Source organism: Phaethon lepturus, unplaced genomic scaffold (assembly GCF_000687285.1).
Source record: "Phaethon lepturus isolate BGI_N335 unplaced genomic scaffold, ASM68728v1 scaffold11797, whole genome shotgun sequence".
Lineage (NCBI taxonomy): Eukaryota > Metazoa > Chordata > Aves > Phaethontiformes > Phaethontidae > Phaethon > Phaethon lepturus.
The window spans coordinates 1-23,703 of NW_010554061.1; the positions used below are offsets into that span (position 1 = coordinate 1).

The 23,703-nt window shown below is 39.4% G+C and overlaps 1 protein-coding gene across 1 annotated transcript; it reads right to left on the minus strand.

Moving 5' to 3' along the window:
* Window positions 1-4,620: 4,620 nt before the first annotated feature.
* SLC39A6 (solute carrier family 39 (zinc transporter), member 6) lies at window positions 4,621-22,774 on the minus strand. Its single transcript, XM_010291709.1, has 9 exons — window positions 22,055-22,774; window positions 20,573-20,753; window positions 20,138-20,307; window positions 18,673-18,885; window positions 16,992-17,061; window positions 15,341-15,718; window positions 7,782-7,862; window positions 5,574-5,764; window positions 4,621-4,773 (listed from the first exon to the last, which is right to left on the minus strand). The coding sequence occupies exons 1-9, from the start codon at window positions 22,772-22,774 to the stop codon at window positions 4,621-4,623; spliced, it is 2,157 nt and encodes a 718-aa protein (XP_010290011.1).
* Window positions 22,775-23,703: the final 929 nt, after the last annotated feature.

Below are 23,703 nucleotides of genomic sequence, written 5' to 3' on the forward strand. Positions count from 1 at the left end.
CCCCCCACCCGCGTGCGCGGGGGCGCTGGTCCAAGGCAGACGTTTTTTACTAAACGTAAGGAAATATAATTTTGCATATGTAATTATATCCCCTCTCCCCCCATCCCCGAGGAGGTGAACGGACGATGTAATGGGCCGAAACTACGTCAGTGAGGAAAACGCTGACAACGCCGCATGTGCGCCCGTGGTTTATTCTCTCTCTCGGGCGCGCAGCAACACAGCGCCAGCTACAGCGGTCGTTGCGCGCGCCAGAAGCGTCTGAAGTCACTAAACGCGCACCGCACGAAGGCGGCTTTTTGCTTCTTGCCTGTGTCGGACAGAACGACCCGGACTCCCCACAGAAACGTTCCCTCCCGCTGCTCTCTCTGCCCCGGCGGCAGGAGAGCCACCGCGAGCTCCGTTTCAGCCGCGACTGCGTTTTAAACAACCGTAACGCGGCGGGGTTCCCCCTGCGCGTTTGGCATCGCTCAGCACCCACCCCCGGCCGGGGAAACCGTACCGGCACCTGCGCCCTCCGGGACGGGCAGCTGAGAACTTCCGCACCCTTGTTCTGACCCTCCTGCGCACAGTAGCTTCACACGACCCCTCTTCTGTACAAAAACGGGCCAAAACCGTTGGAAGAAGATGTTACAAAGAAAACAACTTGGACTCCAGCGTCGTTTGCCGATTCTGTTTACCTGCAGCTAGCACGGGCACTAAATAAGGCAGCTACTACAGCACATAAAATTAAGGGCTGTACCACAATTAAGGTACAGACAGACAAAACAGACACGCTTCCATTTATCAGCTGCTACAGCCAGGCACATTACAAACTGCTGCAGAAAAATACATGCATAAATTAAAGGGCTGCTTAGAGGCTCTGCCCCACCAGTTTGCCAAACCATGAGTATTTTCAGTGCAACATGCAGATTCTACTTCATACAACACCAGCCTATTGTCATCTTGCTGGTACAAGCCTACGGCAGATTTCACTCTAGAGTCTTTCTCAATTACCAGTTTGGACAGCTGCCCATCATGGACAACTCTCCATCAAAGGTTAAAGAGCACTGAACAGGTGGGGTATGCTCATGGCTAGCTCATTAAGCCACTTCTGCCCACGTGTTCTAAAGGCGATTTATTTTTCACTTTGTTACATCAGCAACTTGTTTTGATATGCAGATATTTTATACGTCAGTTGATTACATCAAAAGCCAGACAAAAACTGACTGAAACTTGCAGATTTATCTCCATCATTTAGTCATTGATCCTAAAAATCTTAGGCAACATGCCTGCTTCCTATTTTATACCCACCACCCGGACAAGAAAAGCCCAGCTGAATGAGCAGCTACTAAGGTCATAGGCTCACAGAAACCATTAGAAAAAATTCAAAGTAAACTGAGCTGGGACCTATCCAAATCTGAAACCCCTCATGACCAAAGAGATGGAGCATGCCCAATTTCCGTAAAGACTGAGGATGCGGGACAGAAGGTGAAAGACCCATGGGCTAAGGCCCACTGAATTTATGCTGGTTTACCAGACCACTGGTAAACACTGCCCAAGCCCTACAAAACACCAGCACAGGTTGCCCAGAGAGGTAGCAGATGCCCCATCCCTAGAAACATTCCAGGTCAAGTTAGACAGGGCTCTGAGGAAGCTGACCTAGCTGAAGACGTCCCTGCTTATTGCAGGGGGGTTAGACTAGGTAATAGTTAAAGGTCCCTTCCAACCCAAACTGTTCTACGACTCTAGTGAGGTTGCAGCTCAGACACTGTGTTTCAGCAGTGCAGCTCTGGTGAGAGGTTTGGAGGCAAGAGGGGGTGAAGCTGTATTGAGTTTTTAGCCTAGGAACACATTTTGCTCATAAGGAGCAGTACAGGAGCACAAACTTGAGGCACATGGGCTCCAGCGGCGAGCTGCAAAGGCAGGGCTTATTTAAACATGATAGGGTCAAGTGAGACCGCTCTAAAGGGTAGCATGTCCAACTGTGAGACATATCAAGAAGAGACTTCCAGAGGAAAAGCATCCGCATTTTGAGAGATCTGGAATGAGGTGGGACTGTCAGGATGGGAGGTCACTACAGGAAAAGGCAGCAGTCAAGCCATGAAAAATACATTTTGACAGGTTTAGTGTGTGTGTTTGTGTTGAAGATGAACTTTTTGTTTTTCTAAAGAAAGCAGCAAGATGAACACACCAGAAACTGAACAGCTTTCAATGCACCTAGGATTCTAGTATTCAAGCAAAGGGAAAATGAAGATCAGCAGCTGGGTTTTAGCCATAGTTTTAGCTACAACTAAGTCAGGAAAAGGTCATAGCACAGGTAAGAGCAGAAGTGTCCTAAGACTTCAGATAATTTGAAAAAGAAGTTACCATCTCTTCAGCATTCAAATGAACTAACAGTTTAAAAGCATGGAATAGACAGAAGCAAGGGTAGATATATACCCATTTTTCATTACACTCACAGATATTACCAATTGAAACTTGGGAACACTAAAATACAACTGCCCTAAGAAAGTAAAAAGAGCACAGGACGGACAATCAAGGAGATGCTATGAAAGCGTGACAGATGGCTATTGAAACATGGCATGACTCTTCTGCACCTCAAGTTGAAGAACTCCTCTGGCAGACGGCATCTGCCCTGTGTTCAGAGGTGTGCTTCTAACTGAAGTCCAGAGGCTTCATCAAAACGCAACAGCATAGAATAAGAGAAATACAAAACATAAAGTGCTTGATGAAGGAAAGGAACACACCTACCAATGTTTTTTCAGTGTTCTTGTTAGAGATGAAAGCCCAGCATCACAGTAGTTTCTAGTGATGAAAGTGAGAAATGAGTGCTCCCAAAAGAAAAGTCTGTTCTTCTCTCCAAACAACTGCTCACCAAGCTCACTGCTCACACGTTCACAGATCTGGGGGAGCAGGTAAGACCTCACCACAGCTTAGTGCTCCCATCAGGATGCCTTCAGCTGTTAATGCAGTACATCTTTCTCTACCCCCTGATTTCAAAAGGAAAGGAAGAAGATTTCATCACTGTAGAAAGATGATCAAATCTCAATCTTGTTAACCTGAGGAAAGACTGAAGGAAGAAAAGATAATATTCCACTGGCTGCTGAAACTCCTGTGATCCCCATTTCTTAACTAGTCAAAAAAACACCCAAACCAAAATACAAACCTCTCCATTCCAAACGTCTAATTTCTGAGGTGATAGAGTAGTTTTGGCTTTTGTTTCATGACAGACCAACATATGCCAGACTCTCTTAATCTGTCAGACATGGTGTTATTAAACCCTTCCCCTTTCTTCAAGCTTTTTATTCAGCTGATGATTTGAAGCAGTAGTAAAGTTAAATCAGAAATAAGTTCCAATTGGTTTATTTCTGGGATTTTTTTAAAGCTAGCTAGTTAAGATAGCATAATTCTGTTACTTACTATATAGTAGTTGTCTAATGTTCACCTTCCCTGCAAGTGCAGAATGTATTTATTTTGCTAGTGTGTTTTTCATCCTTCTCCTTCCTTCAGTTAATATTTGAATCACCCTGAAAGTAAGAGTGTAAGCTCAAACTACATACTTACATACACACTTAGTTACCCTTAGCATGTTGCTTCCCTATATATGCTGTCAAAGAAATTTTGCTCTTTTGGATTTCTCAGCTTTAGTTGTTGGAAAGAATACAACTGTTCTGCAAGCATAGGTTTATTGTCTGCAATCACACTGAACTAGGAGTCAGCTCTCCCCCTCAGCTCATTTTCCAAAGTAAATCAACACTGAAAGCTGTTGCAGCAAATAACTGTTTGTCTCAGCCCGTAGCACTCCTCCCCTTCATAGCAAACAGACTTTAATACACCTTTGCCATTTCAGGCAGCATAAGTTGGATATCGCACTACTTAAAAGTCTTTGATGGAATTCACATATATATGAGAGCTAGAGCTATGCTTTTACAATCTAATAGCTGTACTGTACTTTTGTTGCTGATTTGAGAAATCAGTGAAGTGCTTTCACTCACCTCAGAAGGGATGAAACAAGTAAAACATTTGGTGCAAACACTTAAAACAGGATTTCACCAGAATTCGTCTGGAGTAGAAACCAACTGGAGTAAGACACCAAGAATCCACAAGCTAATGAGAAGAACCACTGCAGAAAGGGAGGAGTGGACTCATCTGCCACTGTGTAAACTAGGTGGACACAGAAGAGGTGAGTTTCGGTGAGTTTCTAACCAATATAAACACGTCTCTTGTTTTACTGCTCACTGTGCTTTGTATCTACAGATCTTGATCTAAAATAAAAACCACTGTCATTTTATTTCCTTAAACCAACAAAACCATTGCGGTAAACACGTTACATACAATACATACAGTAAATTAATTTACTAAAAAAACCCTAACCCCCACAGACAATACTCCTCTAATGGATTTGGCACTTTCACCATGTTTTACTAAGAACAACTTTCCACAGTACCATATGCAATGCTAAATCCTAAGTGAAAAAACCTTACAGTGTTCACTTCTATCAAGGGGAGAGGGGAGGAGGGACACAAAGCACCCCAATAAGAATATCTAGTCTATATCAAATGTACCTGTCCATTAGGGAATTTAATGGAAAAAAACTACCACTTATAATTTAACACCAAGCCCTCTTCCTGGCAACCAGGATTACAAGTTTATGCTGAATACAATCTTATGTTCAAATACGGAGATAAGCAGCATTATCCCAAAACCCAACAGGATCCCAGCATTCTGTAACAGGAAGTATCCCCAGCGGCTACATCCATGATCACTGGCATCATTGTGGAGCATTTCAGGCACCTAAACAAACAAGAAAAAGTGTTAAATGCCTTCAAAATAAACAGTTACTTCAAACCCAGTTCTTCAGCTGTGAGGCATGAGGTAGCAGAGTCTTACTCTAGTTTTTCCTGTTGACTCCATTAATACTACTCCTCAAATTAGGTGTCACTCAACATGAACACCATTATCAGAATCTACTTTCATATTTAGAGAGAGAGAATCTGTAATATTCTAATTACTGTTTTCATTATAATTATGCTGATGTCTTAATCATATCCTGAGTAAATGGCTGGCTTATTTACCAACTGATTTAATCATGCCACACTAAGAATTTTATTCCTGAGGTGACAGTTAAACTTTCATGAACATACACCAAACACTTTGTACTTCTGTACAAACATATTTCTGAGGTACAGTATAGGTTTTCATACAATTCTGTCTTCATCCCAAGAAGCAGTAATGATTTAATGCAGAAGCTGAAGCACATTTAGTAGTGCCAATAGTGTGCAACTCTGTCTTACTGGCTATCTGCTATACTAACCACTGTCAGAAGCAAATTTTTTTTACTCTATTTCTGCTGTTAACTGCCTCTGTTTAACAACTGAGAGGAACAATCTCTGTTCCTACAGTAATCTAAATAAAAGCCATCTTCCACCTGAAGATTTAACTGAGCACTTACACTGTGTACTCATCAGCACCTTCAAGCACAGAAAAAGTTAATTGAGGGAGAAAAGATGGAAGAATTTATTTTGAGATCAAAATATAATAAGCATTAATTCTCAAACTAGGTTATATAAATTCAAGTAGGTCTAGCCACTTACCATATCCACAAGAGCCACATACATGAACAAACCAGCAGTAAGTGCAAATATCCACATTGAAACATTGTCTGCATAATGACCGATGAGAATCCCGGTCGCCATTCCAAGGTAGGCCAGCATAGCTGACAGAGCATTATAAAGCACAGCTTGCTTGACAGTCATACCGGCTTTTAGAAGTACAGCAAAATCTCCTACAACAGGAAAAAACAGAACAAAGTTTTCATCCTCAGGTAACTACTGCAGTATTTATGAGTTCTCCTCTTACTGACAAGATTACTAAGCTATTTTTTTACTAAGCTATTTTTACGCTGTTGTCTGCCTTTTTTTTTCCTTCATAAAATCAGAGATCACTGGAGGACAGAAAACTAAAAGGCAGACATGAAGAACAACAGCAAACAGTGTAAGTTTATAACCTTAAAGTCTTGGGATTTTTGGAAAAAGCAGCTTTTAGTGTAGTTTGCATTTAAACCAACACTGTAAAACACTGCAGTATCTGAGATGCATGACTATTCTAAAGAAGTTTCTAAAATAAAATATTCCCACTGAATTGCATAAAGTAATTGTGATGATTCCATTTATTATCCTGTAACTGCTCTTTGTACTTTAAGTCTAAGTCTAGCTGTTTCGTAAGTTTACAAATAATTTCTTCCTTTTTGTAAGTGATCCTTACCATCTTTTTACTTGACTGAATGACAGACTACCAGCCAGAAAGAGGTTTTCCATCATTCAGAATATATTTTTTTTTGTTTAGGTAAATTAGATCTAAAACAGAATAAAATAATATAAGCTTATTATTTGGAAATAAAATGGATTCTATATAAAAATGTAAATTATCTCCAGTTAAAAGTAAACAAAAGCAATCTTCAAAGCTGAGTTGAGTAATTTGTTACAACAGCTTTTCCCACAAGATACTGCAATTAAGATGAACTGGTACGGTATGAACACTGTTTAGCATTAACAACAGAATGATCCCATTTTATCTCCAGCTAACTCCAGCTAGTCCCATTTGTTTCAGTATTCTTATGCCACTTCATGTCCTCTGTTAAAGAAGGTATTTCTACCAAGTTTTCTGTGATGATTAGAGAAGCATGATTTAAATTTTAAAATTCTTTTTCTTGCTTCCAAAACCAACAGAACATTTGAATCTAAAATTATCAGATTCATAGCATGAATTTATTTTGTATGTTTGTATTAACAACATTTAGTACATGTAATTAATACAAGTTCCATGATTCCAGTGGAATTTAAGGTAAGATGAAAAAGACTCAGTTCTTCCCATGTCATAAAACCAGGTACGTTTTCTCCAGAGTAATGTATTTCTGCCTAACATTATTGTACAGAAAATATATCAAGCTGTTTCATAAATAGTTCGATGTATACACATACTGGTTTACAAGCACCATTAAATGAAATTGAACATTCTACTTCCTAGGGAATTAAACCTTAAAAAAAGTGCAAGCAGACTGTTCTTTCCTCATTCTATACAACAAGGTATGACTGTGGTCTTGTCAACTAAGAAAGAAATACCAGTTGCACATTCAAAATGATGTGACAATTGGAAAGATCAGCTTCATTCTGAGTTAAACTAAGCAGCTACATCCTGTTCTCACGAGCTGCCCTGCAAAAGACACAAATACTAAACTTACATTTTAAGACACATGCATTCCCATGAGAAATTATGGTCATGAATTTAAATCACTTTAGCATCAAACTATTTCTAGGAAAGATTTCCAGGTAGTTTCAAGTTTAATTTAGAGCTACAGCAGTTCTTTGCAAGACTTAATGAAAAAGCAGCAAATGTTAGGCAGAAAGGAGTTCGACTAATTGTGACCTTCCTTTTAACAGCACAAACAAAAGAATAAAATGAGAGAGGTGAGAAAAGCAAATTGACATGCATTCCCTTGCAATTCACAATTTATGTTGCTAAGGAGAATGAAAAACTACAACTGAACTATACAGAACAAGTTGTAATTAATTGCAAGAGACACTGAGTTTCAAAGTAGCTGAAATATTTAAATTTTTTAAAAGAAAGTTAAATTAATAAATAAACAAGTCTTTAAATAAAACTATTCTTGTATAGACAGTTTGACACACATCAAGTTTTCTGATCAAATTTTATTGTGCCACAATAATAAAATCACTTCTAGTTCTCCAACACGCACCTGTAAGTACCTGTACCTGCAGCATATGGAAATACTGGGGTCTTACCTAGCTCATGAGGCAATTCATGGCAAAATACAGCCACAGAAGTGCTTAAACCACTAGATAACCCTTCAGTAAAGGCTGCTCCTATGAAAAGAGAGGAAAAAAAAATATTACTGCATATTCAGACATGAAGTGCAGAAGCATTGTTGTATATGCTTGTATCAGATTAGGACATACTAGATTCACTCAAATTTTTTCTTATGCCTGTGGAAGCATTTACACTTTAACTGAACAGTTGCTTACAATTTGTAAGTTTCAAAATCAGAAGCGACATAGAATTGTCTGATTAGTTAAAGCAAACCAAATTTCACTATCTTATTTCTGAACTAAGCCTAATACCTTTCAACGATACAACGCTCTCCAAAAAAATGCAATAAATGGAAATACTGTCAGAAGCAAAGGGAAGAAGGCAGCTCAACTGCCTCTGAGAGTCAGGCACTGGAGAACGGCAAGCCAATTCAACAGTGAAAGAGGCTACCTAGACACGTGAAATCAGTAGTGAAGCATTGTGAGTTGCAGGCAGCTTGCACGCAAGTGAATTATCATACTTTAAGTGGAGGAAAAACCCTGCAAAAGCCCCTTAAGTTAGTCCAATAGTCCTCATCTTTGTTTTCTCCACTCCTTCCATTGCTTGCTGTTTTTCTTTTTTGACAGCAGCTCAGGAGGAAGCAGCACACAGCAGGGCTGAAGAGCGGAACCGCAGCTCACATACAGCATGGGATGTCCCCAGTTGCATGGAGAAACTCAGCAAAAGGGTGCAGCAGAATCGCTTCCAGCTTCCTCTTCAGCTGCTACCAGGAGTGTGCCAGCAAACAAGGTGCTGCCAATAAGCCAAGAGGCATGAGGCCATGTTGCAGTAGTTGGCACGCAACAGACCCAGGAGTACTGCTCACAGAGGAAGAGCTACAATGGCTATGAGACCACAGGAGACAATCCACTCTCTCCACTGGGGTCACCACCCCCAATAGTCCAGCAGCCTCTCCTCAGATGTAACTCCTGAGGGTGGGCACTGCTATCCAGGTCTTCATCTGCAAGAAATTACTGATGCTCCTCCCTGCAGTGACAGCAACAGCAACCTTACCTCTGGGGTGCACGCTGTAGCACCCAGCGAAGGAGCTGCAAGAAGTAGTGAGCAGGCATCTTTGGATGAGGGATAATGAACAGGGGATTGAGTGTCTTCAGAAGAGGTTCTACAGAAGCAAGAGCACAAGCCCTTTCAGACTAAAGAGGAAGGCAGGACCAAAGCAGCACTGAAACAGGAAACGTGAACTTCCAGATAGGTAAAATTTGAAAATAATGAAGCCTGGCAACAGGGAGAACCCTCTGTCCCCAGTTGCAGTTGCTAATCTGAAGAACATCGCCATGACTCTGCCAGCAGCGAGAGGATAAATGAGTTCCACCCAGCCCAGAATATCTGTTTAGCACATCAGATCAGGACCAGCAATACAAAAAGAAAGATTTGTAGTGATAGGAGAGTCCCTCCCATGCAGGACAGAGGGTAGGGGCAGACCTGCAGACCAGAGCTACTGCCCAGGAAAGTCCATTGCTGCCTGGAGCCTGCTTTGATGATGCTGTGGAGACACCACCAAAGCTCGTTTGGCCTGTCGTGGATAGATACAGACTGCTTACAAAAGACAGAATACACGTCACTTTTTTTTGTATCTACATAAAGGAGTTCCTTGACTACGCAGAGCTCCAGTATAAGACTACATACACAGTTCCTTGTGCCTATTGAGTCTCTTGGTCAAGATCAGAGCAACACTAGGAGTATGGTTACAAACCCCCTAACCAAGAAAAGGTGGTGGATAAAGCTACCTGTGAACAACCATGCAAGACATCACCATTCACATGGGAGTTTTCAGCTGCAAAGGTAACAGGACCAGGTACACAATCCAGAATCTTCCTTAACTATATTGGCAACAGTTTCCTGATACAAATGATAGAAGAGCCAGCCAAGATTAGAGTTCTGCTTGACCCGCTGCTCACAAACAAGGAAGAGCTGATGGCAAATACAGCAAAAAATGGCATCTTGAGCTCCAATGAGCATGAGGTAACTGAGTTCAGGATACAGAAGGAGGCTGGGAAAGGAAGAAACAAGATTAGGACTCTAGATTTTAATGAAGCAGACTTTGACTTAAGGAATTGCAGAGTGGAATACCCTAGGAATCTGTCAAAGGGGAAAGTGCCCAGAAGAGATGGATGATTTGTAAAGCATGCTTAACAGAGTGCACAAATGAACTACCCTGTTTATGCAGGAACACTAGGGCTTCCAACAGAAGACATGCCCGGCTAGGCAGAGTGTCTCTTAATGAATTAAGACTCAAAAAGGAAGCACGCAAGAAATAGAAACAAAGATTGGCAACAAGGAAGATAAAAGCACTGGGACAAAAAGGAGGCAGACCAAAGTCCAGCTGGAGCTCAGACTAACAAGAAACCAAGGATAACAAGAAACAGTTCTATAGGAAAGCTAGACGAGAAAAAGGTTCAGGAAAAATTTGGGTCTGTTGGTGGGTGGGGAAGGAAACCAAGTAGCAGATATAAAAGAGTACTGAAGCACCAGCATCACCTTCATCTCAGTCTTCATAGAGAAAGCCAGATCCCAGCACCATTCCAGAAGAAAGGGACAGCTAACAGCAGAAAAGCAACAGTTCAGAGATACTTGGGAAAAAATGGAAACGCTCAGATGCATCTTGGCATGGGACACACCCAAGGGTGCTGACAGAGTTGACTGATGTGACTGCAAGGCTGCAGTCCATGATCTATGGAAAATCATGGCTACAGAAGGCCCCAGTGGAGCTCTGGGAAAAGGATAATATTATTCCCATCTTTAAGAACGGCAAAGAACGGGACTCAGGGAACAGTCAGCTTCACCTCGGTTCCTTGAAAGATAATGTTGAGTATCTTCTTCAAATCCCTCTCCAAATGCTTGACCCAGCTTGAAGAAATAACTGACTACAGAGATGGCAACAGCAGTGACCTAACTGAACTTTAGTAGGATTTCTGACAGTATCTCTGCCAGCAGTCTTATTGGGAACAGAGGAAATATGGGTTTGACAGTTAGATGACTACTCATTGGCTGGACTAACAGGGCTTGATGGCTGGCTAGTAACAAGTAGAGTTCACCAAGTCAAATACTGCGACCCATTTTCTTCAATATCTTCACTGGCCTCAAGCTGCACCAGAGGAGGTTTAGATTGGATATTAGGAAAAAATTTTTTCACCAAAAGGGGTGTCAAGCATTGGAACAGGCTGCCCAAGGAAGTGGTTGAGTCACCATCCCTGGAGGTATTTAAAAGATGTGTAGATGTGGTGCTGAGGGACATGGTTTAGTGGTGGACTTGGCAGTGTTAGGTTAATGGTTGGACTCAATGATCTTAAAAGGTCCTTTCCAGCCTAAATAATTCTATGATTCTGATGAAACAGACTGCACCATCAGCAAATTTGCAGATGACACTGACTTGAGGGGCAGGGGGAAGACAGTAAGGGCTGAGTTGACACATTAAGCACTAGAGCTTTAGACAAGAAAGACCATGGTGAACTTGAAGACAAGGCCAACAGAGGTCTTATGAAGTTCAAAGAGGAAAAGTGGGAAGTTCTGCACAAGGGGCAGAATAACCTCATGCATTAGTACAAGGTAGGAACTGACTGGCTAAAATAGCAGCCTTACAAAAAGGACATGAGGATTATGATGGACAACAAGTTGAATACGAGCCAACAGCGTTCTCTCATTGCAAGTACAGTGAACCATAAACTGCATAGTCTTCGGAGAAGCAAGGCCAGCAGACTAAGTTCTTAAGCCCCTCTGCTAAGCACTGGTGAGGGTGTTCCTGGGATTCTCTGTCCACTTTGGGGTGTCCTAGTTCAAGGTGGATATGAATACTGTCCAACAGAGGCTAAGATGATGATTAGAGGACTACAGCATAAGGCCTAAAAGCTTGAGGAAACTAGGTATATTTAATTTCCCACTCCACCAGTCTAAGGGGTGGTCTAACAGCATCTTGTAAGTACCTTTAGTGCATTCACAAATATAAAGGAGTCTAACTTGAAAGTAGTGACAGATGACACAACAGGGGGACAGGCTGCAAATTACAACTTGGAAGCTTTGGGCTAGACATAAATAAAACTTTCCTTATTAAGAGGAACACTAGTGCAACACTAGAAGAGGTGAGCCACAGACATGGTGGAATCTTCCCACCTGTGGAGGTTTTAAAGGCTTGGCTGTGCAAAGGCATGACTGACCCAATCTAGTGTTCCCAAGAGCTGTTTCAAGCAGAGGGTTTGACTAGATGACCTCTAGAAGTCACCCATTCCTATGGCTGTTGTGAAGTCCCGTTCAGAGATGCAGAGCATGCAGGACAAAAGCTATTTTGACTTGAGTCCTCAAGCTGGAGTGTTTTCCACTGCACTCTAAAATATTCAGTCATAGGAATCTACACAGTAATTAACAGGTAAGTGACAGGAGTTACTGCTACTTGACTAGCAAAAGAGGTTATTAGTGAACACCATCAATCTTTTCTACATATCGGTCTGTTTCCTGCCCTCCAAACATTGCTTTCTGGTTTTGGAGTCAGATTTGGAGAGCTACAGTTATCTCCTACTCAGACAAGAGAATTCATCAGCATTCAATCGGGCTTCAGTTTCCGAGGAAACCAGGTAAGTAGAGGAAGGCAGAAGGTAATTATCTTCTTCCATGCCTGCATCCTCAATAATCTACAAGTTCCTATATATTACCGTCTCTACAAAATGTTTTCCCAGTTTTACCACTTATTAGAGGAAAACTAAAAATACAAGAATCCAGCTTAATCACACATGATAAATCTAATTCTGGGACCACAAAGGCAAGCCAAACAAAACCTGACTGCTTTTTGCGAAGTACCTAGGTGGCTGATATGGCCGTATACTGTACAGTCACACAAGCAGTCAAAGTACAGGCTTAAGTAACAGGAATATCTATTTTTATTTTTCACTGCTAAAAAGATGGCTAAAACACATTAACAAATTGAAGGCTACATTTATATATCTGGCATTATTCCCTCAAGAAGTTGATTTAATAGTGTCAGGTATCTTAAAATACACTTTTAAAGACATCACTTCTCTCAAAAAAAAGAGTTAAAGAAAAAATATTTACACAAGTGTAGTGTAAAAAGTGTTCTGCATTTTAGTTTAGTTGTAGCTACACAGAACAGTTCAAATCACAGAAGATCATTTTGTACAAATTAGTCAGATGCTTTGATAGAAAAATAAGCACTTATAAATCTTACTCCTACATAATTAGCACAACAGATTTGAGGAAAAAACTAACCGATGTGATTTGTTATTCATAACTTCCATGAAATGAATTTAAGCGAAGGGTTACTCTCACTAAAGCTATCTTCATAGAAGCATTCACATCTTCGTTTAAATACCAGTAAAATACTACAAGTAGTATTGGCATTTTCACATCATCAAATCGATGTTTCTCCATAACACTTTTGAGCACATCCAGAATTGAAGGAAACCCACATTTCCATTAGCCTGAACAAGCTACACAGCAGGACTTCTAAAAGCTATTGCTCTCACTTGTTCAATAAGCCTTTATTAACCTTCCTCATACTTTTCTCTTCATAACTATGAAGTCATAGCTCCTTCCCAAGTCTCCCTAATGCTGAGGTAATTGATTCTGCATGTCATTTGTATGCAAATCCTTCTCCTTCTACCACATTTTCACTACTGATTTGCTCAGAAATTTGCATTCCATGCTTCAACTTTCATCAAAAGTGAGATTAAATCAGAAGGTCTCTTTTCACATTACACTTTGAATTGACTGAGTCTGAACAACTGCAAATACTACTGTGAGAAAATAGTTATTATCAGGTTTTCTCCTCAAACAAGAATGAACTTGTTTCTACAATAAAATCTACAGAAAGACTGATACTGCTGAACTGACCCTAGTATGCTATTCAAGCTGGAAATGAATCTAATACCTGTAAAGATTAGTCTTAAATACTAAAGTCAAGATTACAAAGGACTAGCATAAGAACTGAGGATTACTGATTTGACTTCACTTTCTATAACTTGCTTTAACCTTTTAAATGTAAAATACCTCTAGCTTTCTCTCTAGAAAAGAGGATGTTCCCAAACCTGACCTCCCAGGCAGAAGTCCAAAACATAATACACAATCTGTTATTTTTGTGATAAAGAAATATGGTCACTGAAGCATTGTCAAAAAACACTGAACTACAACGCGTAAGGGAAAAACGGACATGAACAAAAACAAAACAGAAAGATAACTGTTCTGATTACATGTAAAATAACTGCTTATACCAGTTTAAACTTTAAAAAAGACAGACACAAAAATGGACTATTACATGCAACTTTAAGAACAAGATTTTGAGTAGAATATGACTGGTGTTGAAGAGAATTAAATTTTATTACTCTTCCAAGATGACAGACTGAGCCTGTTTTGGGACTGGAGTACAGCACACTGAGCATCTAAAAGAATCTACTTATGCTACACTCCTTTAATTCATATAGACACTATTAATAAAAAAATTTGCATAAAGGCAACATATAGTGACTGTATTTGTATCTTCTCCATGAATCATATTTCTGACAGGTAATACCTAACTAATGTCCTATTAATTAATGCCCTACTCACACACTCCTAGGATACAAAAGCAGCACAGTCGTTCTCTGGAAGGTTAGTACAAGCACTAGGAAGGACTGCAATGCTCCTCTAGTGGATGGTAAGATCTGAGAATCTGGATGCAACAGGACTGCTATGCAAAAGTGTAAAAGCATGTTACAGAACACAATGTCTGGGGACCAAATTCATTTTAGAGTAAAAATGATTGCATGCCTACCTCCCATGGCACACACACACAAAAAAAAAAAATCACACATTTGTGTATTGCCTAATCTATTTGGGCAATCTTGGGCTAAGGCAGACTGAAACGAGGGTCCAGTCTCCCTGCTCCCCAATTCTCTGGGGAAACCAATACATTATGTGTAACCAGGGCCCAGTGTAGACAAAGCCAGATGTGCAAAGTATAGAACCTGACCTTGCTGCACAGCAAGTGAAGATGGAAAAGAAAAAGAAATAAAGGAGCCAATGATACTAGTGGTCTGACTGACATGGAAAAAACATAGTTACTTTATGTGTGACCAAGAAGACAAGCTTATCTTAAAAAAAAAATAAAAATTGCTGAGTATTTGCATGCATTGAAATACAAAGTCAGCTCTACAGTCCTAAATATTGTTTTATAAGCCTAGCTTTAGTTTTGAAACATGCTAGCTTTAACTTTGTTAAAAGTAGAAAAATAAGTAAAGCCTACAGATTTCCTAAAGAAACATAGCTGTAAACAACATAATTTCTGTTTCATTTGTCACTAATCTCCAGGTTGTTAAACTGAAGATTTTTGTCAGAGCAGCTATCAGATAAAAGTTTAGGCTCCAAGGATCCACCACTACTTAGTTATATTCCTAATAAGGACATAAGTGAGATAAGAGATGAAGAGACAACAGCAAGAAGACTTCACTGTCCTCTTCTATAACAAAGCTGCGGTGTGCAAGCTAACACTTACCAATTGCTAGGCCATCACTAAAATTGTGTAGTCCATCTCCCATGATCACCATCCATGCCAGAGTTGCTATCCCTGCATCCTTCAGTTCTTCACGCGAGTAGCGCTGACTGTGACTGTGGGGATGATGGTTTTGATGATGATGGTGATGCAGAATATGATGGTAGTCATGGTGATGATGACTAAGATGATCTGTCTGTCCTAGAGTATCATGTAAGTGAGAATGACATTTGTTTCTGCAGCCCCTAGATACATATTCATTGTCAACCTCCTCTTGATGAGAATGAGCTATCATCACTTCTTCTTCTTCTTGTACAGTTGGCTGCTGAGAAATGAAGGGCGATGGATCTTGAGAGTCTGTCCCTAGATAGACCTCAGGCCCTGTTACAAAAACCCAGAATGTAATATTATACATTTTTAAAAAACACCTTGGAAGCAAAAAGACAATAAACAAGTTGAATAAGTGATGCAGTAAAGAAGAAACCAGTAAGTCTAGCAGTTCAGACTGAACTATTGGTGATTATCTCAGAAATCTGATTAAAGAAGAGTAAGTTGTGGAAACCCTTGGGGAAATAAAAGGCTTCTGGTACAAGAAGCTGGGGTATCAAAGCAAGAAAAATTTTTAGTTTCTGTCCCCTGCTACTGAAGAAGCCCCTACATTAAGGCCACAAATGCCTCCTAAAAGGTAAAAAAGCTTTTTATCTAAGACCCAGTGCAATTTAAACGCAACAGCATACGACTCTGTGTCCCAGTTTCACAGCATGAAGGCTGTTACTTCAATTGCTTGAGAAAGCATATGCCATTTATTCATCTTAGGGCTGAAGGAGAATGCAGAAGATTATAGATAATTTTGGAAACTCCTGCATTTCATATAAATATATGAGCTTAAGTTTGAACACCTGAAAAATAAACACTCAAAAATAGTCATCAACACAGACCATGAAATGTCATATTAGTGGCACACTAAGGTTAATTATTTTAACTAACTCCTAAAACTTGCTAAAATCTTCCTCTGCAATTAAATGAACAACTACACTTTTTTCTACATTACTGACAACTCTTCCATTAGTTATAAAATCATTCTGAAAAACTGAATGCCTCTTTTTGCTACAAGAGCTAACAAGTATCTCTGAGATGTGTTTTGGCTTACAGCATGATCTTGGGGACACATGATCATTTGCAGTCTAAATACTTCAACTAACCTCTAGGATTTTAGATTATCAACCTTACGAATAAATAAATACTCAAACTAACAAAAATCCAGACTTAAGATATACAGAAATCTAATAATGGATCATGCATATAACATCTAACAGTCTAAAGAGAAATGTAGAAGCCAGTAGGGTACAGCTGTACTTGCAACAGGCATAGCCAGAAGAGCTTCACATAATGACTTCACCTTCTGCTGAACTAAAAGGCTTAAGGCTTCAAAACTGTCAATTCACTACTTGCAACCTATTGATCCTTTTTAAAGGAAAGCAGCAAATACAACTAGTCCTCTACGTATCAATGCACAGACAGGTTTTGTTTGGAAAATAGTGTGTTAGGTAGTGATCCAACCTACAGTAAGAAGCAGATCTATAAGCTGCCATCAATGAGGTGTTTTTTAAACAGTGCTGCCACAAAAGAACTGTGCAATATTACTGAGACTTACGATCATCTGTATCTAACTTTTCTTCATTTGCTGAAAACTTCTTACTTTCTCCATCATCTTCATTTTTTTTCTTATTCCAAAAGAAAACACTGTAGTTATGAATATTTTACTTATTTTTCAGGATATACATGAGTAACATTATATTCACAACATTTATGCAGCCTGCACAGAAAGAGGACAACATGGAAGCCATATAAAAAAGGGCAGAAGAGAAACATTAGAAACTCAGCTAAGTACAATGAGACAAAGGTTCCTCAGGCTCCATAGAAGGGAAGACAAAAAAAAAAAACCAAGAAACCCACACACAACACAAAACCAAACAAACCCACACAAATAAATACTCCACATTTTTGCACGAGGAATAAGCAGAGGGGTTCATTTGAGAAGCAAAACATCAAATATTGACTAAAAATTATACAACAGAAGAGAATTAGTGGAAATGTCAGTATAATTTTTCTACTGTACTGAAGAAAAACCAAGTAAAGTCTCCAATCATTGCTCACTGTCTGTATCACAATAATTTACAATCTGTGACTCAGTATCTAGGAGGGCACAATTAGTTTAACAAGAAATCTATTCCCAGTGCTGAGAGAAGGACACAGAAAATACCTGCTTTGCTTGAACTCTTCCATGTCCTCTCTTGGCAAATAAATTTAGCTAATGAAAGTGATCCTGCTGCTCACAGTTAGTTTAGCCTCAGTATAAACCCCACCAACATAACCTCCCATGACCAAAGTCAAAGAGGTTATGTGGCATCTGCTCTGAGACTTAATGCTGGTCTGGTCTTAATGACCAATTTAACAATGAAACTAAACAGAGATTATCAGTCACTGTGGTAGCTTAAAACTAGCTAATTTCTGGGTTAAGTAATTAGTAGTTTACTAACTTTCTTCAAGCAAAACTTAAGATATCGACAGCTTTTACTGTGTCTTTTATACTGAGTCAACTTTTGCATCATTGTTTATTCCTCGCTATACTAGTCTTTAAACAACTCAGTTACCAAGAACTGGCAAGTTACCAACATTTATGACACACCAAAATTCAGTTATTATTTACCATCCACATGAAAAACAGTATAGTAATCTGAAAACTGTATTGCTGCTCTTTTTAGGGAGAGAGAAGGGAAAGAAAAGAGGGGCTTGGCAGACTTCTTCCAAAAGGAACACTATTAATGAAGTAACTTTCTACAGTGGATGCTTATTTATGTAAGCACTTACTGCCACCCTTAGCCATTTTACGCAAGTGCGTCCCTTAGAGTCAGTAATTGTATGAGGCCATTTTATTTCATCCAGTATAACAAGTAAAATAGTAATAAAAACAGTTCAGATAGTCATAATTGCCTTGAAATGTCAGAAGGAAGTCAATAAGGAATAGTACATGCTTAAATCACTCTGTTAAAACAAAGAGTGCAACTGGATGTTTGCTTATTAAACCATTCACTGTCGTCTCTAGCCTGTACTGTATGTCTGGTTAAGGAAGTAGCTTCGAGCTCTTCCATAACAGGACCATGCCAAAAAGTTATCATGTAGTTCAAAAGTATGTGTGTCACTATAAGTGAAATTATAACACTGATCAAGTCAATCGCTAATCCAGACATATGTATGATACTCAAAAGATTTAGTAAGTGTATTCAGAGATGATCATGCAATACAATATAGCTTCAAAATAATAGTTTCTCTACCTTTTTCTTCTTGTCTTTAAACTGCTTTATTAAAGTGATCAAATGCTCCACTAGAAACATGAAATACAAGCCTCCAAGTGCTGTCAGTCCCTTCCACGTAGAATCCAGGTAAGCACTCTCCTCTATGCTTTGAAAAACAAGATGTTTGAACATAGAGCCTTTGTTTTGTTCAAGCACAGGTTTTTCATGGTGATGGTGATGGTTTCCATGAGACTATGGGGAGAACCAAATGGGGAAAGTCATTATATTCAAAAGAACTGGTAACATAAGAAACATAGAAAGTATTCTTCACATTCTTTTCCTCAAGTCTAGAGTCCTGACTTAATTTTCATGGGGTAAATGCTCTGGATACAAACTCAAACAATTACGAAGGAATCTGTTGATAGAAAGAAACAAGGACTGAGAGCAGGCCTGGTATTCATCCTCTCACTGCAGCTACATGCATACTGCTCAATACAAGATGTACAACTGCCCTCACAAAAACCTCCTGACACTATCAACGAAACTGCATTTTAAGTAGTAGTCACAGCCAGCACACCAATTACTTTCCCATTTAAGACAGCTCATAATGTCAAACACCTTTTTCTACAAGAAACTCGGCAGTAATTTCCTTCTTTAAAGGGAAATCTGGCATTCTTCCCCTCCTCACTGGCTACTGATATGTAGGACATCTCACTCACACATATTTAGATTTACATAACCTTACATATTAAATGCAAAATTAACTGAAAGGAAAAAGAACCCAATGAATTACAGGCAGGGCTCAGAAACCACCACAGGATCTGCAGTCCTTTTTATCCATCTTATCTGAAAGCCAGAACAAGTTACCTTTGGGGGTGGGGAGAGGCAGGAGAGGGGAACTGTCTAAGAGCTTCAAGCAAGGTAGAAATTTGGTAATCATATTCTAATTTCCTTGTCCATATTATATAATAGCAACATGTAACTCCAAAGTCTATCAAGTAATGTTTTCCCAGGACTTCAGAAATGCTTGATTCTCAAAAAATTACAATGGATCAGCAAGCAACATAGGTGGCTAGTAACAGAAAATAGTGGATTATCTATTCCACATTTAAAGTATATAGTGAACAATTTCGGCTCTCTGTAAAGTTCATTAAACTGGAAAAAGAAAATGAAGAGGCAGCACTGCAATAAGTGACTAAAAACAGTTATGCAAAATTCTTACATACAAGGAACGACAAGTGATTTGGCAGCATATATGACTAAGAAGAAGAAATAGATTCAGGGATAATGGTGTGAAGTTCTTACACTGTAAGAACTGTGAAATGCATAATACAAATAGTTCTAAACGGGAAACCTTTCCATCAAATAATCTAACTTACAAGGTCGAGAAATGACTCACCAAATACTGATAATTTTAATCTCCATTAATTAATACCTAAGTGGTACAGACAGGTGTCAAATTGTCTGCTTTGAGATAATGAATAAAACAGTAATTAATACTTACATGTGGAAGGAGATGTAAGAAAGCATCTCCACTCAAAGTCCCAACAGCCAATGCCACAAGAAAACTTAGAAGAAATTTGAAAAATACGCGATTCATCAGTGGTACCAATATAACACCCAATAAGGAAAGAAAACTGATGACAGAGATGGATATAAAGCCACCAATCCAAGCTGTTTAAAAAAAGAAAAAAGTAACAAGAATAAACAAACAGCTGCATGAGATTTTTGTCTGCTTAACATTCCTGTCAAACACTCCTGATCACATGATTAACCAGATATTAACAAATGGTATGCCACAACGATTTCCCTCTAGACATGGTCAAGTGCCAAAAGAAAATTACAAACTTCTCTCAACGTTGAGATACATTTCTCAAATCTATAACCAACACAAATGTGTTTCCAGTAAGCTTTTATTCCATGTTAAAAAACAACCTACCTATTTGCAGAGAGTAACCTTTTGGAGCAGTTTCAGCTTTTTCACTACTTGCATGGACTATGCAGTATTTACCATCGATCTGATTAATGAGAGCTGGACAGAGGTAACTAAATTCTGTAGCTGTCAACAATACTTGTGTGCCTATTCCATGGGACTGCATCAGTTTTGATGCACTGGAGCACTGTGGAAAGACACGTGTTAAAGATTAACCAGAACCATAATACCACGATATATCTCAAGAGGACTGCTTATCCCATTTTAATTGAAATGCAGTGGCACCACATGAAGACACCTACATTAACAGCAATTAAAAATTGGTAACAAACCAATTTAGTAAGAACTGTACCACCACCCCTCTTCTGGCCCACAAAACTAGTTTGGGAATCCTGGTAGATGATGCATAATTACCATTCACTCTCAGCACAAGGGGGTCAGATGCTTTGCTGTGCAAATAGAAAAACCCTAACACTTTTCACTCAGCTTCAGAGGCCATGTAAGGAAGTAGTAACAAGGTTAAAGACCTCTTTATAGAAGTGATTACTATGGAAAGCCTTGTACAGAATGTGTTCTGCATACACTTCCTCCAGTAAAAAGTTTCCCACTGTATGGCCTACAGTCTCGCTGAGTTTAAGGAACAGTAGTACTCTGGCTGTGCAGAACACAGTAACAGCTTGCGAATTCAGCACCTACGGTCACACACTACACAACACCCACTCTGAATTACCTGACACAGCTGCATACATTAAGACCCCCAAGAGACACTTGCTTTTTAAAGCCTTTAATGGAGAAGGATCTGATGGGTTAAGATATCTGTCTACAAAACAAATATAGACTTTATCAGCACTAATGTTTACTATTTTAAAGTAATAGATAACAATTTGCAGGAATTTTTTTACAGTTGGTCTCTGCATACAGTCTTAAAGAAGATGGGGAGGGATTGGGCTTGGAGGAGGAAGGTGCCAGTTACTTCCCTGCAGTTCTACACTATCTGCCATAGGATTATGTAACACTTGTGAGGCAGCTTTGCTAAGAATGACAGTACTTTATCTAGATTTTTTTTTTTTTTAAACTTTCACCACATTATTAAGAAAACAAGACAGAATCTGACTTTAGGGCAGAACAGTTAAGTTTGAAGTCTTTTTACTACTACTTTTTACTAGTATTTTATAATAATATATAAATAATAAATATCTAAAACTAAGTGTATGTTGATAGTTAATATAACCACATATTTCTTTTTAGGAAGATTAAAAATTAAAAATAACTAGATTGCATATGTATTTTCCTCAGAGCTTGTGAACATAAACACAACATTCCTTCAAAATGTTAAGTTTCAAGGAAAGCTGCTTGTATGTGTTTTGCTATCAGCACTGTAACACCACAAAGCTTGTACCCAGTTAAATGATAAGCACCTGACAAATAAGCCATAACAATATTCACAGCAGATCTGGATTCCCAAGACTACAAGAGAGTCAGTCTCACCTCTTGGGTATTTTGGTTTTTCAGTTTAGAATACAGGTAACTTCTTCTTTCTGATTCCTTCGAAGAAGTATGAGATTCATTTGCTTTGCTGTTAGCAAGCCAGCTTGCATTGCTGCCACCTGTGACATTAACAGCATTAGAGCTGGTCAGACCTAAACGAGCAACCAGCTTGACTTCCCCAGGTTGCACATTCTGTAATTCAGAGTGGCCATCTGTGGGAGCAGTGATGATAGATGCCATTATTTCATTAACAGTGTTCTTGCTGCGCACAAAGTTCTGCTGTTGTTCTACATTCTCTACTTTATGAGGTTCCTTTAAGTGACTGTTCCTGTGATCTTTGTTAGCATCAGATTCATGGTTTGGACAGACAGTCTTCTCTGAGTTTTTACTCAGTGAAACATGATTATGATGAAGGTGATGATCATGGTCATGATCATGGTCTATTTTAATCCTTTTCATTTTATCTATACCTATGTTCTGGAGCAGTTTTCTAAACCCTTCCATCGACAGAGAGTTGTTTTCTCCATAACGATGAAAAAGTTCCTGAAGGTGAAACTTCTGTATTAATCCTGCCAAATCAGCATTAATGCCAGCTGTCTTTTCCGGAAAAGTTCTCTCTGATGTATGCACAACAGTGGCCATATCCGCTCCATGATGGTAACTTTCACACAGTAGTATAGAAAGCAATACAAGGAAAGTGACCCATATTGTACTCTCCATTGCAGTTTCTTTTCAGCAGTGAAAAAACATAGGGGTGAAAAAAAAAAAGAAAATTTTAATAGCCTGCATAAAACATTTTCCTCTATAATAGATGTTCATAATTTGCTTAAACAAAAAAAAAAAAGCCCACAACAAACCCTGCTCAAAGTATCAATGCAGTAAGAAAAGAGCTATTTAAATTTCTTACACATTCAAGATTTTTCCCAAATGCGTGGCCTCTGGCAACAGGAGATGAAGCTGCATACCACAGTGAGGTCACTGGCTGTAAACACTTCTCCAGGTGTAAGCTTACCTTTGTTTAGCTTGGCCTAAGTCAGTTTTCTAACACAAGCTAAACAATGAGAACGTCCTTAAGGGTACAACAACTGGATTCTAGGTTAGGCTTCTCTTGTGCTTAAACAAAGTCTTATAATCTCACTCTTAACAAGGAAGAAGCATTATAAATTATATGTTCCTTCTTAAAAGCTCCCAACTTTCCATCACTGGATTTCCCAGAGCTCTTAGCGAGCCAGCAAGTCAAGCTTTCAGCATGCCACAAAAATTACTTTTCATGCCATCACGTTCCAGCTGCATTTTAACGCTGTTATCGTGCATTTCCTTTCATTAGGCAGGCAAACCACTGCTGTGGGCCAAGTGTTGACAAGCGTGTATTTTACTCCACAAATACTCTAGCAAGGTTAGGAGTTAACTGGTACTTAGGCTGCGTGCAGGACTACGTCAGAGAGCTGCCTCAGCCCTTTTTCAGGGAGACACCAAGACCATCACATAATGCGGAGAATCTCATGGCTTGCAGTAAGATTATAATCAGCCTTAAAATCCTGGTACCACCGCCGGGACCCGCAGCAGCACGAGTGCTCGCGGTCCCCGTTGCAAATCGCACCGGCGGGAGGCCATGCCCCCAGAGACCCGCACTCCCCGCAGCGGCGAGG